Source organism: Bos grunniens, chromosome 17, assembly GCF_055505025.1.
Source record: "Bos grunniens cultivar Pamir isolate PY7600 chromosome 17, Bosgru_T2T1.0, whole genome shotgun sequence".
Lineage (NCBI taxonomy): Eukaryota > Metazoa > Chordata > Mammalia > Artiodactyla > Bovidae > Bos > Bos grunniens.
Genome location: NC_141181.1, coordinates 13,654,978 through 13,677,599, shown reverse-complemented (window position 1 = coordinate 13,677,599; position 22,622 = coordinate 13,654,978). Strand labels below are relative to the sequence as shown.

At 39.1% G+C, this 22,622-nt stretch overlaps 1 protein-coding gene across 2 annotated transcripts in view; it reads left to right on the top strand.

Annotated features, from left to right (window-relative positions):
• Positions 1 to 22,622, top strand: part of HHIP (hedgehog interacting protein) — a 109,249-nt gene that overhangs the window by 50,186 nt on the left and 36,441 nt on the right. For both annotated transcript variants that reach the window (XM_086345906.1, XM_086345907.1), the window contains exons 5-7: positions 17,038 to 17,189; positions 17,568 to 17,741; positions 18,311 to 18,454. In XM_086345906.1, the coding sequence (XP_086202032.1) occupies positions 17,038 to 17,189; positions 17,568 to 17,741; positions 18,311 to 18,454 (470 nt within the window). The remainder of the gene's footprint in view (positions 1 to 17,037; positions 17,190 to 17,567; positions 17,742 to 18,310; positions 18,455 to 22,622) is intronic.

Sequence of the window (22,622 nt, the reverse complement as noted above, 5' to 3'; positions counted from 1 at the left end):
TTGCTGTTAAGTGGTGGTGTCTAACTCTCTTGCAACCCCATGGACTGTAAGCCTGCCAGGCTTCTCTGTCCATGGAATTTCCTGGGCAAGATTGGGTTGCCATTTCCTTCTCCAGGGTATCTTCCTGACGCAGGAATCGAACCCAAGTCTCCTGTATTGGCAGGCAGGTTCTTCACCACTGTGCCACCCGGGAAGCCCAGGAAGTGGAGGAAGTCGACTCTTATCATTAGACACAGTCAACAGAAACAAAAATCTCTCATAGCCGAAGAGGGAAAACAAGGTGTCCTTTATGCTGTCCATGGTTTTCTTACCCTTGTTTAGATTTATATGGGGAAATTAATTGATTCAAAGGAAATTTAGCTTGATCTGTATTTTCACCAGCTCAACAGCAAGGGGTGGATGCCAAAGTCACTCTAGCATCAGTAAGGGCAGTTCTGTCTTAGGCTGGTCCCATCTTCTACACTTCTTCTAGGATCATGTGTGCATTATACAAAATAATGCTCCTTGTATATTTGAGAGTTCTCCAGACAATCTCACGTGTATCTGCGATAGTTTTCTGTTTATTACACAATGAAAATATTACCAGCTTGAAAAAAAGAAATGACTTCCCTTATCATTTTTACAGTGTTAAAATGTGGGTTTTGGATACCTGGATTTCTTATATTCATATCAACATGGCCTTACATCTTGGCTATACATGTCAGGGAAAAAAACCTTAGAAGTTTTTATATTATGCATGTTAATTTTGATTGTTATTTTCACATTTCCTGATTCCCACCACCTAGACTTAATAGGTGTAACATAAAAGGCAGTATGTTTTGTGTCTGGAAGTATTTAAGAAAGAGTATAACAAGGCAGTTTGTGGATAGTGCTGTATTTATGTCCAAATTCATCTGATAAACTGCTGCTTCTGGAAATTTGTTTTTTTTAACATATGATGATTCTTGCAGTATCTGTGTAGTTTTTGCTAATATGTTTGTGTTTATATTTTTATACTCACACTTTATATATAAATACAAAAATAAGTATGTATATTTAGATTTCCCATTTAAGATGATCTTTTAAAATTGATTCCTTTATTTGATTTCACATAATTACAAACATACAGTAAAACAAGCAGATTTACTGCAAATGCCACACTCGAGAAAACCAAATGCCATCAGCATTGCCCTTTCTGGGCCCTCACCCTGAAAGTCACTTTGTCACGCATGCCATCAAATGAGAAATGAACATTTTATCCAACTACAGCTTTTCACTTGAAAACATCAAGACAGAAAAGGTATATCAAAATGAAAAAAAAATTATAAGTGCTTAGGGAGAGTAATTGAATTATCATTTAAGATAATCTGAAACATTTCAGAGTGGCATTTTGGTTTGAGGTTATAGTTCTGTCAGAATAACTGATGAATGAATAAATGATTATTCATCCCAGGATATAATCCTGAATGCTCAATCCTTTCTTACCCTTAAGTAGACATCCTTATTGTCTACGGTCAGGTACATGAACTACTACAGCCCATCCCTCTGCCCTCCACCATGAGGAAGAAAAGAAAGCTGATTAGTGAGCAGCTAATATGGATCAGTTGTGTGTTAGTAACTTAAAATTTTTTACTGTGTGTATTTTTCATTAAAAAAGAAACCTAATGAAGTAAAGGTTATAAGTCATTTTTTAAAAAACCTTGATGTTCAAGTGTGTTAAATTACTTCTGCAAAGTCAAATAGCCTGTAAGTCACTAAGCCAGGATTCAAACCCAGCTCTCATATTAAAGACCCACATTTATTTCTCTCTATTCATCTATGCCCTCAAATCCCTCAAACTCTCTGTAATCGGAGAGCAAGAATGGGAGAGTGTGCGTACTTTTGTGCTTTTCCCTTACATTTCTCTTTTCCCAAAAAATTCCCAATATTAATAAAGTGTCTCTCTGGGAGATGCAATTCTTTCTTTCTTTGGAATTTTCTTCCCCTTCATTGTTTGGCTCCTGAAGTCTCAGCTTGAATGTTTGTCTTCAGGGAGGCCTTCCCTGATCCCCTAGTCTAAATTGGATTCCCCATGATATGCATTCCCATAACACCCTATTCTTTTCTTTTTAGTCCCCTCTAGTATTTAATTATGCATTTGTTTGTATGCTTACTTGTCTAAGCCTCTTTCCCCAACTAGAATACAATAGCCCAGCCATGGTGCAGAGTAACAGTGGCTGACTTCTGTTGAGCGTCAGCCCTGGGTCAGGGTCCACTCTTTGCTCTTTTCCTTATCTACCTCCCAACAACCTTTGAGATAGGAAAGGTTCCTGTTTGAAAGGTGATTCAACAAAGACACGGGAAGCTAAGTCACTTTCTCCTGTCAAAAAGCCAACAAGTTGCAAATCTAGACGGTCTAAAGCTCTGAGCCCATCCTCTTGACCCGAATGAACAGGAATCTGATGCCTAATGACCTGAGAGCAACTGGCTCACCATACTTGGCCCCACAATAACTGAATGGAGTGCTGGAATCAGAGCAGAGCTGTGCAGTAAGTAAGGATAAATGGGGACCGCGATATAAATGATGAGGAGGTGGGGGCTGGTCAGGAAATGCGGCCTTTATAAACGCTTCCTTTGCCCTATGATTGAGAATCGGGAACTTGTCTCTGCATGGTGAGTCTGTGAATGAAAATGGGATGGTGAACGTGCCATCAGTTCTGTCCCCCTTGCCACAAATGTTGAATTATAAACACATTAGGAAACTGTTCCTGTCCTTCCCTCAGTTCACTAAGAACAATCTTGGGCAGTATGAATGTCAGAAGTTTCCTCAAATTCTGCCTTTTGGTCCAAAAGGAATAGTTTCTTTTACACTGAAAACTGTCCTACTGGTGAAACTTAATGGAAAAGGTGAGGAGCCAAACGCTGTCCTCCTTGAAATAAATTTTTATGTATTTGAAGCAAGTTATGTGCACTCAGATTGTTTTCTTTTTTGAACTTAAGAAATCCAAGCCCTTCTTTTAGTCTTTCTTCATAAATCCTATTCTGATTTTATAATTACTTACATATCTTTAATCTGGACTTCATATTTTCAGATATCTGTAATACACAGTCCCCACATTTATTCTGTCTTAATGCCATAGTATCATACTTTACTAATTATAGAAAAGATGGAGTGGCAAATTTTGCATTTTAAATTGTTATATAATTTAATATTCAAGATGCATTTTCCCAGAAATAATGTATGTTAATTACTATCATTCATAATTAGTATAGGCATGTAATATATTAAATTTCAAAAATTGTTGCTTAATTTGGATATCTGAGGCATAGATAATGTTTGTTTACTAAATGCTGATTTGTAACAGATGGTATTTTGGAGTAAGAATGATTTTTTTGATGTAAAAATGAAGATTTTGATTGATTGCTTTTTAGTGTTGCTGTATTGTTAGAATTCTACATTTGATCATTTTGTGAAATAGTGATTAATGAAAATAGAATTTAATTTTGCTATCTTGGTAAATTTCAAGTTTAATTGACATCTAACTCTTATAAAGACAAACTCTTCTCAGAAAATAATTTCAAAAGTACCATAACTTTTATATGACCTTGAAGTTGAAGCAATCTGTTGCACAACTTCTCAAGAGAAGTCACATAGAGAAAACTTCATATTTTCTTAGATTTATTAGTGTTCCTTGGTGGTCTAAACTGTTGGGGTTTTTTTCAAGATTTCTTTTCAAAGCAGTAATCTTACTTAATTGTTTAATGTTTGTTCTCATATAAGTCAACTTGAGTTCTTCTTTAGAGTACCAATAGGAAATATATAATGGCAAAGAGCAGTGGAACATGCCTAGGAAACTCAAGTATCCTGGTGTTGTATTTCTATATAATGATGTGAAGATAATGCTTTTAGCTGCATGACCACCATATTAGCCACACATCATAAAAAACAAACTTTATAAAAGCAAGAGGTCAAATTCACTTAATATTTTGTACCCATAGCTGGAGTGAAGCATTAATACTTAATATTGTGATTTTTTCTTTTTTCTTTCCATTGAAAAGACTCTGAATCTTCCATTTTCTGACAGGAGGAAAAAGATTTTTCAGATAAAAAGGTATAAAGCAGAGGAAAATATCAAGGAAACTTGCTTTATATCCTTGGATTTAATGTCTAAAATAAAATGGTCAGATTTTATGCCACAAAAATATTAGCTTTAAAGATGGTAAATGAAATCATATGAGTCTATTTTATTTCTTTAGCTTTCAATATAAAAATTTAATATTTCTAATAATTTCATTAAAATTTTTACTTTTATTATAAAAGTTAATAATCCTTAATTCTGTTAGACCTTTATTAATAAATTGTGAAAAATTACTTTTCTTTATGGAAGACTGAGACATTCTAAGAAAGAGATTTCCAAGCTAGCAAACAATAGAACAACACTTCTTGCCCATTAAATAAAATACAGTCTTGTGGTTTGAAAGCATTAAGGTATTTTCTAAATCATCTTCCAAAGGAATTATTTGCTCTTCTAACAAGCTTTGCCGAATATTTATCAATTTAATAATTTTAAAAAAATATTTACATTTTAAGAATGATCCTAAAAAAAAAAAAAGAATGACCCTGAAAAGGAAATATTTGAGAGAGTAAGGAAAGTAAAAGTTGAAACTCCCCATCATAAACAAATATTTCCTTTATTCCATAGCATCATCTAATCTTTGGGGAGATGTGTATTTTAATGTACATACTTTCACACACTGAATAATTTAAAATTCTTTCTTAGTTCATAACCAGATATTCAAATTTGAATCTAAATTTCAGTGTCTTTTAAAAATTTATTTAAATATCTGTTATGTCAGTCAGTACTGCTCTGAGGTAATTTTCCTAGCTGTTTGCCAATACCAAGAATGCAGATTTTTCTGTCATAAATCTTGGAAGTGCATTTTTACATAGAGTTTGTTTTTAGAGGGGAGAAAATATTGTGACTTGCCATGTGTATTATTAGTAAACACAAATGTTGGGGTTAATTTGTTTCTCCCATTCTTCTTTGTTTACTACAGAAATCACTTTAGCTTTAGAGAATACTATAAAGAATATATATATAGTGTTTGTATATATATATATATATATATATTTAACTGAGTATATATTTAACTGAAAAAAAATATAAAATTCCTGCAATAGCAGTAGCTAGGTATATATGTTTCAACGCTAGGATAAAAATTCAGATTACCTCGAGTTTTGCAAATCATTCATTAATAAGCCACTGTTAACACATGCCATCTACATTTTCTGAAGAAATATAGACAGATCTTTATCAAAAGTGTGTGGTAAGCCTGGTGCTAAATATAAATATCAACGTGCCTTTCCATGCCTGCAATTTTCTGAAGTCCAAAAGTTCTTCAGATGGTAGCCGGCAAGATAATACTTCCTCTACACAATTTAAATGCATTCCTCATCTGACTCAAATATAGGGCTACACATTCTCTGCTTCAAAATCATATTCCCTTCCAAAATCTTAGTGTTTTGTGGATTGATTGAGTTTGAGGATGGCTTTTACCTCATTGTCCATTGTAATAGCTATATCTTCCATTCAGATTGCACTTTGGAATTTATAAAAATGATTTTTCATTCATTGTCTTCTTTGATTATCTGAGCAACTTTATGAGAAGGAGGAGAGATCTTTGCCAAGGAATTTTAATTTGCCTTTCTCGCCCATTAAATAACCAAATAAACTCCTTGAAAGGATTGTTGAGCTCTCTACTCTATTTTTTCACTGTAGACCAGTTTTTTGGTTTTACTTTGTTTTTGGCTGCACCAGGCCACGTGTTGAATCTTAGTTCCTCAAGCAAGGATTAAATCCTCGGTCCCTGCATTGGAAGCAAGAAGTCCTAGCCACTGGACCAGACTAGTTGTTATGTATTGTTTCATCTAAAAATATCATCTTTAATTAATGTTTCACTTAGTATTTTGAACCCCTGTTCAATTTACAAAATGATTTGGGTACTTCTCTTTGAAAGGAACAAGTTTGATAAAACTGTAAAGCAGGGGATAAAAGATAAGAGCACAATACTAGTGGAGAGAAAGAGTGTTATTAACTGAGTCTTGAAGAATAGAAATACTCTACAGTGGTGGTTCTGGGTTTTCCAGAGCTAACTGTGCTCACCTCTTCATACACCACAGTCAGAGACATCAAGTTACCAGTTTAAAATGGGCCATGGTGAGGGTATTTACACCACAGAAATGTACACAAATTCGGGATTTTTTTTTTTCCCAGATAGTCAGTTTATCAGTGCATTGCCCTAAAGCCTAAGTTAACCTTTGTTTTCAAATAACTGATGTATAAGCTTCATTTCATTCTTCTGCCGAGCTTTGTAAACTTAATTAAGACTATTTCAAAACTGCCTCAGTCCGTGAACAGTAGATGCTGATGAGAGAATACAATCTATTTTGTGTTTGTTCCTGTCTTCATTTGGGAATATTTGGTGAGGTGGTGGAACGTAACAGTTCACATTAGTTCTCCTCCAGCCGGGTAATCTCTCTTTTGCCTCTTGTAGGTGTACATTTGGGCCAAGTTACTCAAATCCTCTACGTCTCTGTGTCTCTATCCATAAAGTAAAGATAATAATAAAATAGTATTAAACTTTAGAGTTTTTATAAAGTTTTAACAAGATAATGCTTACAAATTACTTAGCGTGGTCTCTGGCGCACAGGAAGTGCTCAGTGCATGCTACCATTTACGACAAGGCTTCTGCTGTAAGACACTAGAAATACCAAGATCAGGCCCCTCCCTTTAAGAACCTTACAGTCTAGTGGGGATTTGGTCTAGTTCCTAATTTACATATCTGATATTTTGCTATGTCCCAAAATGTAGCTGCCCAATATTTTACTCATTTTCATTTCAATCTAGAAATGTGTCTTTTTAATTTTTATTTGTTTATTTGAAGTATACTTGATTCACAATATTATGTTAGTTTCATGTATACAGCAAAGTGATTCAGTTTTATATTAATGTATGTATTATATATTTGAATATCCTATGTTATACAGGAAATGTGTACTTTAAAAAATCTAAGGCCCAACAAGTATTAAACCTGTAGGTTATAATAGAAGAGTTTAATGTAGTTACAGTCTTTTCTGACTATCATTTTTATTCATTTTGTTTGTTTTTGGTTTTGTTCTGGCCACACCTCTCTGCTTGTGGGATCTTAGTTCTCTACCAGCTATGATCTTGAGGCCCCGGCAGTGAAAGTGCAGAGTTCTAACCATTGGACAGTTAGGGAATTCCCTATTCATTTTTAATTCTGTGAATGTCCTTGTAGTTTTTATCAAAGCTTTTGTTAATTTATTTTCAGGTACCCTAAACATAACATAAGAGCTTTCTCTAAAAGTGTTGCCAACATCGCTATACATTTTCTTCTTCAGAAAAGTGTTTAATGCTAGGATTCTGTTTTTAAAAAGGGTTTATACATTTTGTAGCTTTAGTATTTTGTCATTATTTCAAATAGATGTTCCACACAATTTGGTTTTATTGAAGCATTCTTTTTTTCTTTTAGAGAAGATGTTTTGGAGAACTGAACTCTGGAGTATGACAGATATTATTATTAATAGTACTTGACCCGTGTTGAGCCAAATAGTCCTTAGTATCCAAGCCATTCCCTGATCCTATATTGGATTCCCTGGGCAGCATATATTAAAGGCTCTACAGCAACTAACTGCTGCCTGGATAGCATAAAAGGAACAAGTCAATCCACTCTGTAATGTGCCATCCTGTATCAGATATCGCAGTTCAGATGGAAGGTTGGTTCCATTCACAATTTAAAGTTTAAAATAAACTTATAAAGTTTAAAATAAAGTATAAAATAAATCATGCACACCCAGATGTAAGTTATTGTGATCATAACAGTTTTTACCTATATAACTGAATATGTGTATACTTTCTTCCCCATCGGCATAAGATGTCAAAAGAATATTAGTACATGGAATAAGAAGCAGCTGGAAAGCTGTAAATTCTAGAAAATAACCACTTCTGGTATCTTGCCTCCACGCAGGTCATTACTTAAACCCAGTGTGACGGATTTATTTTGTTTATGCTTGAAAAGAGTGGGGAAGAGAGTCGTTGAAGAGGGTACTGGGACTTTGAGGTAGCTAGTCTCCATCTCGAATATCTTTTATCCCCTCGTTTGTGCTTTTCTCGTCTGTTTTTGCATTTGCTACCATCAGAAGATAAAATGTACAGCCCTAAATGTACATTTGACGTGGCCCAATTGCTACATACCAGAAATTATATACCCCATAAAACACTTCCTAAAAGCTCTGACTTACTGGGGTATCTCCTAGCAGTTCTCCAACTTCATATGAAGCAGGACAGACCTCTTTGTCAGAGTGTGGTCTAGGTGAGCATGGGTCCCGCCAGCATTTGAAAACTGTAAATACTTTTTTAAAGCGCTGCAACAGAGGGTAAATACAATGAAGCATAGCAGAGGCCTTAAGGAGACAAGACAGTGCTGCGAAGTGCATTCATTATCAGGAAACTCAGAGGGAGTAAGTTACAGACAGACTTATTTAAAAGAAAAGCCGAATCTGGAAAAATAAAGGCAATTTTAAAGAAAACGGGAGAGTTAGTGCTGTAAGTGATAGAGCCTCAGTATATTGTGGTTTCATGCTCAGAGAACAGTGAAAGTAAGAAAAGCCAGAAGAGTGAGTAATAAAATGGCACAAGATATTTTATAAAAAGGTCCACTTCCAAAATAAAATTTGTACAACAGGAAGACTACCAAATCATTCCAAGTATAACTTAGACTTCTTCGATAGAGTTGACCATGAACCCCTTCCTAGAAAGAGGATGAGTGGTACAGAGCCACGGTCCCCAGCCTTCTGGGCGCCAGGGACTGGTGTCCTGGAGACAGTTTTTCCATGGGCAGGGTGGGCGGATGCTTTCTGGATAATTCAAGTTCATTACATTTATTGTGCACTTTATTTCTATTTTTATTACATCAGCTCCACCTCAGATCATCAGGCATTAGATCCCAGAGCTAAAGAAATGAAATTCTCAGGTTTTTTCTGGAATGTTTTCTGACACCAAATGACAGAGTTTTTTTGGTTTTGGGGGAGCGGTTTTCTCACATCAACCAATTCTCCAGCACTCAATGGGTGTTCAACAGTTCAGTTCATTTCTGACAGTAACTATCCAGAGTGCACCCAGACCCCACAGATTAAGGGTTCAATCCTATAAGGCTGCCTTCCCTACAGACACCAGCTATAAATGGGCCCCCACACTACCCACATTTCTGCCCAGCTGACTACATATTTGGGGGTTCCCATGAGTTCTCATGTAGTCCATGAGCTGACTACATATTTGGGGGTTCCCTCCCCAGGCACAGTAACTCAGAGAGCAATGACAGAGCTCAGGAAATTGCTTTACTTACTGTTACAGGTTTGTTGGACTTCCCCAGGGCTCAGATGGGAAAGAATCTGCCTGCAGTGTGGGAGGCCTGAGTTTGATCCCTGGGTTGGGAAGATCCCCTGGAGAAGGAAATGGCTACCCACTCTAGTATTCTAGCCTGGAGAATTCCATGAACAGAAGAGCCTGGCAAGCTATAAGACCCCCAGAGTTGAAAACAGTCAGACACGACTGAGTGACTAATACTTTCACTTTTCACCACAGGTTTGTTATAAAAGCTGTAACTCAGGAGCAGTTAGTTACAAGGGAGCGTAGGACAAGGTATAGAAGTTAGGGGGACATAGAGCTCCCATGCCTTCTCCAGGGGCGCCACCCTCCAGTACTTCAATGTGTTGACCCACCTGGGAGCTCTCCAGACTCCACCACTTAAGGGTTTATGGAGGCTTCATTGATTGATGAAATCATGACCGTTGGTGATTGAACTCAACCTCCAGTCCCTCTCCTCTCCCGGGAGGTTGGCGGGTGGGTCTGAAAGTTCTAATCCCCCAGTTACACCTTTTGGCTCCTCTGGCTACCAGTCTCCATCCTGAAGCTATCTATTGTTGTGATTGTTGTTTAGTTGTTCCATTGTGTCTGATTCTTTGCAACCCCGTGGACTGTAGCCTGCCCAGCTCCTCTGTCCATGAGATTTCCCAGGCAAGAATACTGGAATGGGTTGCCATTTCCTTCTCCAGGGGATTTTCCTGACTCAGGGATCGAACCCGCATCTCCTGCATTACAGGTGGATTCTTTACTCCGGAGCCACCAGGGAAGCCCTGAACCTATGGGGGCTAGGGGAAATACCAAGTCACTTTGTTAGCACAAACTCAGGTAAGACTAATGAAGAACAAAAGACGCTCCTATCACTCAGGAAATTCCAATGGTTTTAAGAGCTGTGCCAAGAAACAGGACCAAAAAATCAAGTATATTTTTCATTGTATTATACAACAGCCCACATCATGCTGTGCTGTAACATCATGCAGCCCCTCCCATAAACCCTCTGGGTTCTTCAGGAGATTGACTCCTCTTCTGAGACCAAATTAGACTTTGGGAACTATTGAAAAGCAATGCTTTTCATCTTTTCCAGGAGTTGTGGAGAAATGAATACAGTGCTTTTCCAAACTTACCAACAAGCCAAAATAAAGTTTTAGTGAGATTGAGGTCCTCTAGTGTTTGGAAATGGTTTGGCTCCATTGATTGTACCTTCTTTGCATCCTGTGATTAACACAGGCGTTCTGCTCTTGACTGAGTTCATCTGTGCCCACGTAGAGATGGTCTCCACTTTCTCCTCCTCCATTCTGAAAAGTGCTCTCACCTCACTTTGAAGGGTGTTGGTTGTTCTTGTGATACTGACAGCTCAGAGAGAGTGCTTGCTGTGAAAGTGCTCTCCTTAGGTCGTTGCGGTTGTTTTTGTTCAGTCCCTAAGTCACGTCTTAACTTTTGCGAACCTGTGAACTGCAGCATGTCAGGCTTCCCTGTCTCTTGCTGTCTCCCGGAGATGGCCCAAGTTCATGTCCATTGAATTGGTATGCTATCTAGCCATCTCATCCTCTGTCATCCCTTGGTCCTCCTGCCTTCAATCTTTCCCTACATCAGGGTCTTTCCCAATGAGTTGGGTCTTCACATCAGGTGGCTAAAGTATTGGAGTTTCAGTTTCAGCATCAGTCCTTCCAATGAGTATTCAGGGTTGATTTCCTTGATGATTCACTGGTTTGATCTCCTTGTTGTCCAAGGGTCTCTCAAGAGTCTTCTCCAGCACCAGCAATCTCCTTAGATATCTCCTTATGAATGTATTGGTGAGCTTCATTAGTCCTCTCTTTCAGGGCACGGCCAAGATGGCTCAAGTCATCAGTGCTTAGGATCCTTTTTAAAAAACAGATTAAAATAGCCACGTAGCAGGCAGAAAATGCCCTTCGCCAACAGATGTTAGTGAGTGAAAGTCGCTCAGTTATGTCTGACTCTTTGCCACCCCATGGACTATAGCCCGCCAGGTTCCTCTGTCCATGGAATCCTCCAGGCAAGAATACTGGAGTGGGTATTCCCTTCTCCAGGAGATCTTCCCAAACCATGGATCAAACCTGGGGCTCCTGCGTTGCAGGCCATTTCTTTATCATCTGAGCCACCAGGAAAGCTCCCCCCAAAGATTTCCTTATCCTAATTGGCAAAGGGGAATTGAGGTTGCAATGGAATTAAGATTATACTGAATTATCTGGGTGGGTTCAGTGTCATCACAAATTCTTAAAAGTAGAGAGGACAGCAGAGGAGGTCAGAGTGGTGAGATATGAGAATTCAACCCTGCTATTATCGACTTTGAAGATGGAAGGAAGGCAGCATCATCCAAGGAATGCCAGGGGGCTTGAAGTTGGAACAGGAAATGACTTCTCCTCTAAGAGCTTCTAGAAAGGACCATGGTTCTGAAAACACAATTCTTTAGCCCGGTGAGACCTGTGTTGGATTCTGACTTACTAATTTTAAGATAATACATTTGTATTGTTTTGAGCCACTAAGTTTATGATGGCTTTTTACAGCAGTAATAGAAACCTGGTATTGTATTTGAATGAACAGTTCTCAAATAAACCTGTTTGTCATTTCTGAATAGCAAAAGGTTCCAATCTAAGAAGCACAGGCTTGCACGGGGAGGGGCTCACATTGGTCTCCAAGTTCTCTTGTTCCTTTCCTGATAATGTGCCATTAAAACATAGACATTAATGACAATTAATAAAGGAAATGTGTGACTTGCCTTTTAATAAAAGTTTATATTTTAGAATTTTAAGTGCCACCAGTCTGTTCTTATGTTAATTCCTAGAAACTCCTTCATTACTAAGAGAACAAAAGTTTTACCAGAGGTCTTCATTCATATGTGTTTTTCTGGGTAACAGATGTAAGATAAATTTAGAAGATGGTTTTACTATTTGCAGACACTCTGCCTAATCTTCATGTAATTTATCTGTCATAAAACCAAGGTTTTTTCTTTTTTTTTTTTTTACCATGTTTTATAGTGGAGAAACCTCAGTGAAGATACGCTAATTAAACTTCGTGTCAGAAGTTACCCAGAATAGCTATTTACTCTCTTTAATGCTTGGTTTGGGGCCATGCATATTTCTAATAGTGTAGCATTAACTGCCCTGCATCTCAAATTAGCATCATAAAGAATTTATAGGGGAAATTACAACTGAAAACTTTGTTACCTGCTTCCTTGGATAAGCACCTGGAAGACAGGAATTGGTTCTTGTTGATTATCTTACCCCTGGTGCCAAGTATAATGCCTAACACGCAGTAGATATTCACTAAATATTTGCTGGGTGAGTGTTAAATGCGCTTTTGTCTGACGAGACGTAACAGGGAGTGCCGTATTACTTTACATTTCCTTGGTTTCTCTGTACCGTAGGGCTGTTCTATGGATCACTGACCTTGCCAAAGGGTCACTAAGCAAACTATGCAAAAGTGAGAAGTGACGCTTCCAACTCAGTGCAGCCCAGCCCTGTTTCCTAAAATACACAAGTCAATTGCCAAATAGAAAATATTAAGGCCAGTTTTAAAGTAGGCAGAAATCAGAAAAAAATTAACTTTCGCCACATTGAAATATGAAAACATTGGAATGTTTTCTTTAAAATATCATCATGAAAGGCCATGCCCAACAATTTCTATTAAAAAAGTAAAACATACTTCCTGTTAGAATCATCTCATGATTCCCTGTCTTTTTCAACAGCTGCTTCATTTTCTTCAAAGAAGAATATTTGTAGTCATTTGGTTAGAACTTTGATGTGTTCACCAGGGAAGAGTTTATCTCAAAACTGTAGGACTAGATCTCATCTTGTACTTACATGAAAGTCACCAATACCCTTTGCTTATGGGCTTTGTCTCTTTTCTGCTGACCTGTGAAATTGTTCCTGAGAGCTGGACGATGATTATAATGGTAGTTAACTACTTACCAAAAGTTCCTAAGGAGGGTTTTATGATGCACCCTGAAACATGGGTTGATCTCAGGGTTTCAAAGTGTATAGGGACATTATTTTCAAATCATGCAAGTACCTGATTTTGAGGGGCCCTTGGTGCTTGGTGAGAGGCTCTCCAGAAGTTGATGTGGTATTGAGAGGCCTGGGCACAGGGAAGAAAGGGGCTCATGGGAGCCTAGAATGATATTCTATCGAAGCTTCAGTCAGTGAACTTGGAGGAAAAAAAACAGCATTATCCAAATAGAGGAAACTCTTAAGTGTTGTTGTAAACTAATTTTTGCCCGTTTGGTTCAGGCAGTGACACACACACAGAGCATTTGGTATTAGTAATAAAGTACAAAGTATAATGTGAATATTTGGACACATTACTCTTTCTCACATCACTCAGGGTAAACATTTGGGACATCAGGTTAACAGTTTCACAAGTATGATGTTAGAAGTCAGTGTCATTTGGAAAGGTGTGGCTCCCTGCACCGCGGAGCTTCCGTTTGCCATCTAGGACTGTGTTTGTCTCCCTTTTAAGGCAACTTTGTTGAACTAATTAATCACTAGAGGTTCATTCCCTCCAGATGCTCAGCAGAAACAGTGCAATAATTTGATATTTCTGGGAGGAGTGCTTGGTTTTCATTCCATAAAACTACACATAATGAAGGGAAAGAATGGGAAAGAGTAAAAAGACGGGAACATTAACATAAGGGCTTTTTGATGAACCTGCGAGAGCTGGGCCATTTTTTCGATCCTGGCGCCAGGGGCCAACACTCGGGCTCTCAGGCGGCAGTGCGCTGATGAAGACTGGTGGAAGCAACCACAGAAGGTCTGGAAGCCTCAAAAATCTGGTGGTGGTTCTGGCATTATAGCCTCTGACCCTGGCCCAAAGTTAAAACTTCAGTGTCCAATTGACATACTTCTCCATTCTTATGATTTGTAACATGCTTTAAATGGACAGCATACCTCTGCAGGCTAATTCAAGCTAAATGTGAGCCTACCAATACTTTAAAATCCCAACAGGAGTCAAATAGCCTTCCTTCCCAATCTCGGAATTGTGTTATATGATATAATTTTAAAAGCTAGTTTTGAGAGACACCCTAGGATGTATACATAGTATATTAATTTTTTTCATCACTATAATTATGAAAGTAAGTATTTCCCTGAAATGATTGAGTCATTAGTCCTGTTTCTAAACCACCCAGAACACTACTTTGTACCTGGAAATTGACTTTAGAAAAGTGAAATCATGTGTAATTATTGTGTGTGTGCTAAGTCGCTTCAGTCTTGTCTGACTCTCTGCGACCCTATGGACTGTAGCCCACCAGGCTCTTCTGCCCATGGCATTCTCCCGGCAAGAATACTGGAATGGGTTGCCATGCCCTCGTCCAGGGATCTTCCCGACCCAGGGATCAAACCTGCGTCTCTTACGTTTCCTGCATTGGCGGGAGAGTTCTTTACCACTAGCACCACCTAAACAAATGTAAATCCTATAACCCAAAAAATTCAGGACATTTCTGAAATGACTTTCTTGATTTATTTACTTGTCATTCAGATGTCTCATTCTGTCTCCATGTTTGGCCCTTTAATAAAAGTCAGTGGTGCCCCCCAACTCCAAATTCATTCGTGAGATACATCCATCTCTAAGGTAAACAACTGTCTTTTATCACTTGTGGATTTATTTAAATCTCTTTTTCCTTCTGTATCTCTACAGTGCATGAATTCTACACCTAATTCCCAAAAAGCAACCAGCACAGTTTTAAACCATGTTGCTAGCCAGTTCAAATTGTCTTTCAGATGATTTGATTAAAGACTACAAAAGAACTACTTTCAACAAAACCTTCTTCTAGTGGAACACAAACATTTGTGAAGTGGGCAGCAGCACTTAACCTGCATTCACAGCTTTAGAGGGGGATGTATCCGGAAGAGGAATTAATTACAAAATAAATCCCACCCCTAAGCCTCCCTCTTCAGCCATCAGGGAGGTTTAGATGTGCAGTGGTTTTTCTATAATCAAATACTAGTTATACATCCCTGTTTTCAATGTCTCATAAGAAAGGCAAGAGCTATCTGTTTAATTAAGATGTAAGAAGAAAGATGAGTCAATATTAAAATCATCATAATGAGATAATCCAAAAAAAAGGCTCATTCATAAAGTCATAAAGACTTACCCTTCAGTGAGATAGTTCTCCTTGTTAAAATTAATCATATTGTGATATGCAGATGAAGAGGCTGGCTTTTGGGACATTTGAATAATAACTTGGTAGTTCTGGGATATTTGCACCCACTTTGTTACTTACACACACTTAAAGTTTGGACGTTTCGGCTTTGGATGGCATACATATGAAAGCAGTTTTTCTCTAATCCAGGAAATAAACAATGTTTATTAAAAGTAAACTTTTATGCCTAGAACTTGAAATTCACAAATCCATGTAGCATACAAACAGTATCAGACATTTCTAGTAACACAAGCTATTCTGGGGAACAAAGGCAGAATGATGGAGTATAACCCAGTGAAGAAATTGCAGTATTAGAGACTGGTTTTGCTTCTCTGACACGTCTAAGGAGTAACTTACAGCTTTTCACCCTAAGAGATGTGCTGTTTAATGAAATAGCATGGATGAGGTGATGTCCTAAGGGCAGGTTCGGTCACATTTTTCGCCATTGTACATAACTCCGCAGACTACAGACGAATTGCTCACTGGCTTACCAGGATGTGAACCTGAAGTATCTGATCTCGATAATTTTAGATACTTTGATTTCATTATAGAAATTCCTAGACTACTTGTGGGATAAAACAAATGCTAAGACCATATTGAGTTTCATCAAGCTGAATTAGCAGAAAATAAAGATAAAATGCCTTTCTATTTAAGCACACGATGATGTTTTAATTGTTACAGCATTTGGCATGCCTAATGTATACAATTCTTGACATACATATAATAACAAAAGAAAGTTGTTTGGGATTTTTCTTTTATTTCCTAGTGTCCCCTTTCCTCTCTAGGATTTTTCCCACCCCCACCCCAGCTCTGGCTTTTAGCTCTCCTCTCATTTCTCCATCTTTCTATAAAGAAAAAACTCAAGGCAGCGAAAGGATCTATGTAAAAATAGCTCATTTCTAGGCCAAGGCTGCTTATTACCTAGCTATGACGAACAGACCACCATGGTTGTGACAACTGATGTAGATGCCTCCAGGGTAAAACAAAGGTTTACATATTACACAAGCAATTTAACTGTTTTCTAAATAGATTGCCAAGACAGTGGGAGTTGGCAGCCCGCACTGTGTTTTAGGTTTGGGAGACTTGGATTAGAAGTGACTGCTGATTATGAACCTTTTTATTTGTCTTCTGTGAACTACAAGCAACCTAGTAACCCAGCAAAGAATTCTTCACAGCACTTAAACTTGTCTTCCTAGCTTCCCCAGATTACAAACACAAATCACTCGACAAAAGTGGTGTGAGGGTCTTGTGCGTAGATAACCACACAAGACAACTGTCTTGTTTCTAGCCCTTAAAGAGTTCTGCAGAGTGAAATATTTTATCATCTTTTTGTGTGTGCAGTAGGCAAGGAAGGAAAGAAAAGAGTTTGGACAAAGATTATCCAGGAAGAAGAAAGGGACTCTTTTGGGGGTTCCAGTTTAAACACAATAAAGAACATAATTAACTTCACAGTTCTTTGTGTTTTTCATTTGACTGCAGGGAGGAGATGAAAGAGGACTGCTAAGCCTTGCATTCCATCCCAATTACAAGAAAAATGGAAAGCTATACGTGTCTTATACCACCAACCAAGAACGGTGGGCTATGGGGCCTCATGATCATATTCTTAGAGTTGTGGAATACACAGTATCCAGGTATCATTAAAAGATGGTTGATATTATTTTTCTCACTGTGTCTTTGTAATTTTTTGTTTAGAAGTTACAAATAATTTACCATCAGGTGGCAGTTGTTAAACCTCAGTCTCCATCTGGCTGAACATCCCAATTGTGTCTTTAAGGAAAATTGCGGAAAATGGTAGTTTTGGCATTTTCTACAATTCTCTTTCCTCTTAAATGCCACTTGGGAAACCTAGAAACTAACGTAATTTTTCTGTAATTTTTATTAGCTTCACCTTCAGCATGTTTGCTTATTTACATGCCACGTGTGTGCTTCCCTATTTGTATCCTATTTACTTTCTGTGGGTTCACCTGACAAATTTCACAGTCATGATTTGTTTCTTCCCCACCACGTAGGAAAAACCCCCATCAAGTTGATCTACGAACAGCCAGAGTATTTCTTGAAGTCGCCGAACTCCACAGAAAGCACCTAGGGGGACAGCTGCTCTTCGGTCCTGACGGCTTTCTGTACATCATCCTCGGTGACGGGATGATCACACTGGATGATATGGAAGAAATGGATGGATTAAGGTAAAAAACAAAACGGAGAAACAGGTGCCCCTTGATGCTAAAGTGCTTTAAGTGAATTAAAAACTGAATTAGATCACTTTGGTTAAATTCTTTAACTGTTATTATCAGTATCTGCATTTGTAACATGAAGAGGAATTCAATAAATCTGCTGATGCAGTATTTCTGGAAGTCGCTCTTCTGAGATGTCCTCACACCAGTTCCTCCCATGGGGGTTGTGCAGCAGCCACCTTCCACACTGCCTAATGGACTGATGTGATTCAGTGGAACTTCTCAGGGGATGTTAAACGCGTGGATTGGAAAAAAACATTTCAGAGGATGTACCCCACCGATGCCACAGCCTTCCGTCACCGTCGAGCTGTGTGTGTCTCAGTGCTGGTCCGAAACAAAACAGTCTCTGGTTTCATTTCCCACAACGTGGAATTTGGAATGTTAATAGTTTTTTGTCAAATGAGGGGAGGTGGTTTTTATTTATTTATTTTTTTTAGCCATAGAGCAACCTCCCTGCCTTTAGTGTAGGTGAAATATGTAACAAGAACAGAAAGCCCTTACGCGGTCCTCTGATCCCTCAGCGACTTCACAGGTTCCGTGCTCCGGCTGGACGTGGATACTGACATGTGCCACGCGCCGTACTCCATACCTAGGAGCAACCCGCACTTCAACAGCACCAACCAGCCCCCAGAAGTGTTTGCCCATGGCCTCCATGATCCAGGCAGGTGAGAATACAAGGCTCTTCTCTCTCCTGCCTTACCGCAGAGCAGGGATTCACGAAGTGGGGAAAAGGGAGTTTCCAGGCAGGGAACAGAGTCTCAGCCAACACTATGCCGCTAAAATCACACTGGTTCGTTGTCACCCAGGATTTTGTTCTCTTTCTTCTATTCATGTGTGAAGCACATTGAGAAGACAGATTAGATAAGACAAAGGACAAATTCACAGAGAAAAATCACCTTAACATTTTGGAGGGTTCTTATTAGATAAACACTGGTGGGCTAGGATCATGATTAAGACTTCAAACTGAACACTTCAGACAAATAATAAACCTTTGTCTCTGCTGTTGTTCAGTCGCTAAGTTGTATCTGACTCTTTGCAACCCCATAGACGGTAGCATGCCAGACTCCCCTGTCCTTCAGTATCTCCCAGAGTTTGCTCACATTCAAGTCAGTGATGCTATCTGACCATCTCACCCTCTGCTGTCCTTGTGTGCATGCTGAGTTGTTCAGTCGTGTTCAACTCTTTGCAACCCCATGGACTGCAGCCCGCCAGGCTCCTCTGTCCATGGGATTCTCCCTGCAAGAGTACTGGAGTGGGTTGCCATGCCCTCCTCCAGGGGATCTTCGCAACCCAGGGATTGAACCCAGGTCTTACACACTTCTAAATGTTAATTTCCTCATACAGTAAATAAGGATGGTAATATCCACCTTGTAAGAATGCTGTACTGATTAAATATAAATCTTGTAAGTGAAGCACTAGAGTGTCTGACACACCTGATAGATTTTAAAGAAATTATGCTTCTTATTATCGTAGCTTCACTTAATATAAGATGACTTGGTGGCATTTGGAAGGAGTTGAGCTAAATGTTAACTTTTTTACTTGAAAAAGATTATAAATGTTAAAGGAATTCAGATTGATTGTTTGCTACACACACACACACACACACACACACACACACAGGTCGCTCAGTTGTGTCCGACTCTTTGCAACCCCATGGATTGTAGCCCACCAGGCTCCTCCGTCCATGGGATTTTCCAGGCATGAATACTACAGTGAATCATAAAGAAATGACCACTAACTAGAGGGACTTCCCTGTCACTCCAGTGGTTAGGACTCCATACTTCCACTGCAGGGGATGTGGGTTCAATCCCTGCTTGGGGAACTAGGGTCCCATATGCCACTCAGTGCCAGCCAAAAAAAAATAAGTATGTAGAATGAGAAATTTGGGATACACTTGAAAAATGCAAGGAAGTGTGATACTGTATAGCATTTCTTTGATGAAGGCTTCATTCAGTCTGTGGTCTGTGACTCATACTAAGGGATATCTGGCCACATTTATTCATTTACTCATTAAGTTATTATTGCTATGTAATGTTTATTGAGTGTTCATTATGTGCAAGGTGAGTATTTCTCGAACTTTTTCTTTTTATAATCCCTCCTGCCCTTCATCTCCCCTCCATCAAAGTGCAAGTCTACAGTTCATTTCCTTTTTGGCATCTCAGCAGATCTTAAAATCTGGGCGACAGGGAATACTTAAGGTGGGTTCAGGATGTGGAGGAAACTGTCACATTCCATTCCTGGAGCTCAGAATGCACAGATACCACCACAAAGCAGCACTTTGAAGTCAGAGCAGCCTGAGTCACCACAATCCCACCGGACCCTTCACGCACCCCTCCCGGGGAGTCCCGACCCTCAGTGTAAAAACACAGGGCGGAGTGCCTTACAGACCTTACATGTGGCAGAGTGCCTGTGCTGTGGAGGCTTACATCCTCTGGCGGTAGAGGGCCGAACAATCTGCCTCCCTCCAAAAGTATTTCAAGCAGAGGAGGATTTAATAAAGCAGAAAGGAAACTAAAATCCAAAATTATTGCCTACAGAGCAAAGCTGACTCTTATTAAGCACCTTGGTGCAGAGCAGCAGGCCAAGAATCTTGTGCTTATCCTCTTACTGATAACGGTCAGCCAGTGCTTTCAGGTAGCTGACATCAGGTGCCTCCTCTCCTCTTTTTAAAAGACATTTTAATTTTTAGGTTAGTTTGAAGTTCACAGCAAAATTCAACAGAAAGCACAGAGATTTTCCTATATAACCCCTGCACAAGCATTGCCTCCCCCACTATCAACATGCCCCACCCAAATGCTCATTTTTTACAATTGAGAAACCTACACTGGCACATCATTACCACCCAAGGACCCTGGTTTACATTAGGGTAAAATTTCAGAATTAAATCAAAGAAAGTAGGGAAAACCACTAGACCGTTCAGGTATGACCTAAATCAAATCCCTTATGACTACACAGTGGAAGTGAGAAATAAATTTAAGGGACTAGATCTGATAGACAGAGTGCCTGATGAACTATGGATGGAGGTTCGTGACATTGTACAGGAGACAGGGATCAAGACCATCCCCATGGAAAAGAAATGCAAAAAAACAAAATGGCTGTCTGGGAGGCCTTACAAATAGCTGTGAAAAGAAGAGAAGTGAAAAGCAAAGGAGAAAAGGAAAGATATAAGCATCTGAATGCAGAGTTCCAAAGAATAGCAAGGAGAGATAAAGCCTTCCTCAGCAATCAATGCAAAGAAATAGAGGAAAACAACAGAATGGGAAAGACTAGAGATCTCTTCAAGAAAATTAGAGATACCAAGGGAACATTTCATGCAAAGATGGGCTCAATAAAGGACAGAAATGGTATGGACCTAATAGAAGCAGAAGATATTAAGAAGAGATGGCAGAATACACAGAAGAACTGTACGAAAAAGATCGTCATGACCCAGATGTGTGACCCAGATCACACCCACAATGGTGTGATCACTGACCTAGAGCCAGACATCCTGGAATGTGAAGTCAAGTGGGCCTTAGAAAACATCACTATGAATAAAGCTAGTGGAGGTGATGGAATTCCAGTTGAGCTATTTCAAATCCTGAAAGATGATGCTGTGAAAGTGCTGCACTCAATATGCCAGCAAATTTGGAAAACTCAGCAGTGGCCACAGGACTGGAAAAGGTCAGTTTTTATTCCAATCCCAAAGAAAGGCAATGCCAAAAAATGCTCAAACTACCACACAATTGCACTCATCTCACATGCTAGTAAAGTAATGCTCAAAATTCTCCAAGCCAGGCTTCAGCAATACGTGAACTGTGAACTTCCTGATGTTCAAGCTGGTTTTAGAAAAGGCAGAGGACCCAGAGATCAAATTGCCAACATCCTCTGGATCATGGAAAAAGCAAGAGAGTTTCAGAAAAACATCTATTTCTGCTTTATTGACTATGCCAAAGCCTTTGACTGTGTGGATCACAATAAACTATGGAAAATTCTGAAAGAGATGGGAACACCAGACCACCTGACCTGCCTCTTGAGAAACCTATATGCAGATCAGGAAGCAACAGTTAGAACTGGATATGGAACAACAGACTGGTTCCAAATAGGAAAAGGAGTTTGTCAAGGCTGTATATTGTCACCCTGCTTATTTAACTTATATGCAGAGTACATCATGAGAAACACTGGGCTGGAAGAAACACAAGCTGGAATTAAGATTGCTGGGAGAAATATCAATAACCTCAGATATGCAGATGACACCATCCTTATGGCAGAAAGTGAAGAGGAACTAAAAAGCCTCTTGATGAAAGTGAAAGTGGACAGTGAAAAAGTTGGCTTAAAGCTCAACATTCAGAAAATGAAGATCATGGCATCTGGTCCCATCACTTCATGGCAAATAGATTGGGAAACAGTGAAAACAGTGTCAGACTTTATTTTGGGGGGCTCCAAAATCACTGCAAATGGTGATTGCAGCCATGAAATTAAAAGACGCTGACTCCTTGGAAGGAAAGTTATGACCAACCTGGATAGCATATTCAAAAACAGAGACATTACTTTGCCAATAAAGGTCCGTCTAATCAAGGCAGTGGTTTTTCCTGTGGTCATGTATGGATGTGAGAGTTGGATGGTGAGTGCTGAGTGCCGAAGAATTGATGCTTTTGAACTGTGGTGTTGGAGAGGACTCTTGAGAGTCCCTTGGACTGCAAGGAGATCCAACCAGTCCATTCTGAAGGAGATCATCCCTGGGTATTCTTTGGAAGGACTGATGCTAAAGGTGAAACTCCAATACTTTGGCCACCTGATGCAAGGAGTTGACTCATTGGAAAAGACCCTGATGCTGGGAGGGATTGGGGGCAGGAG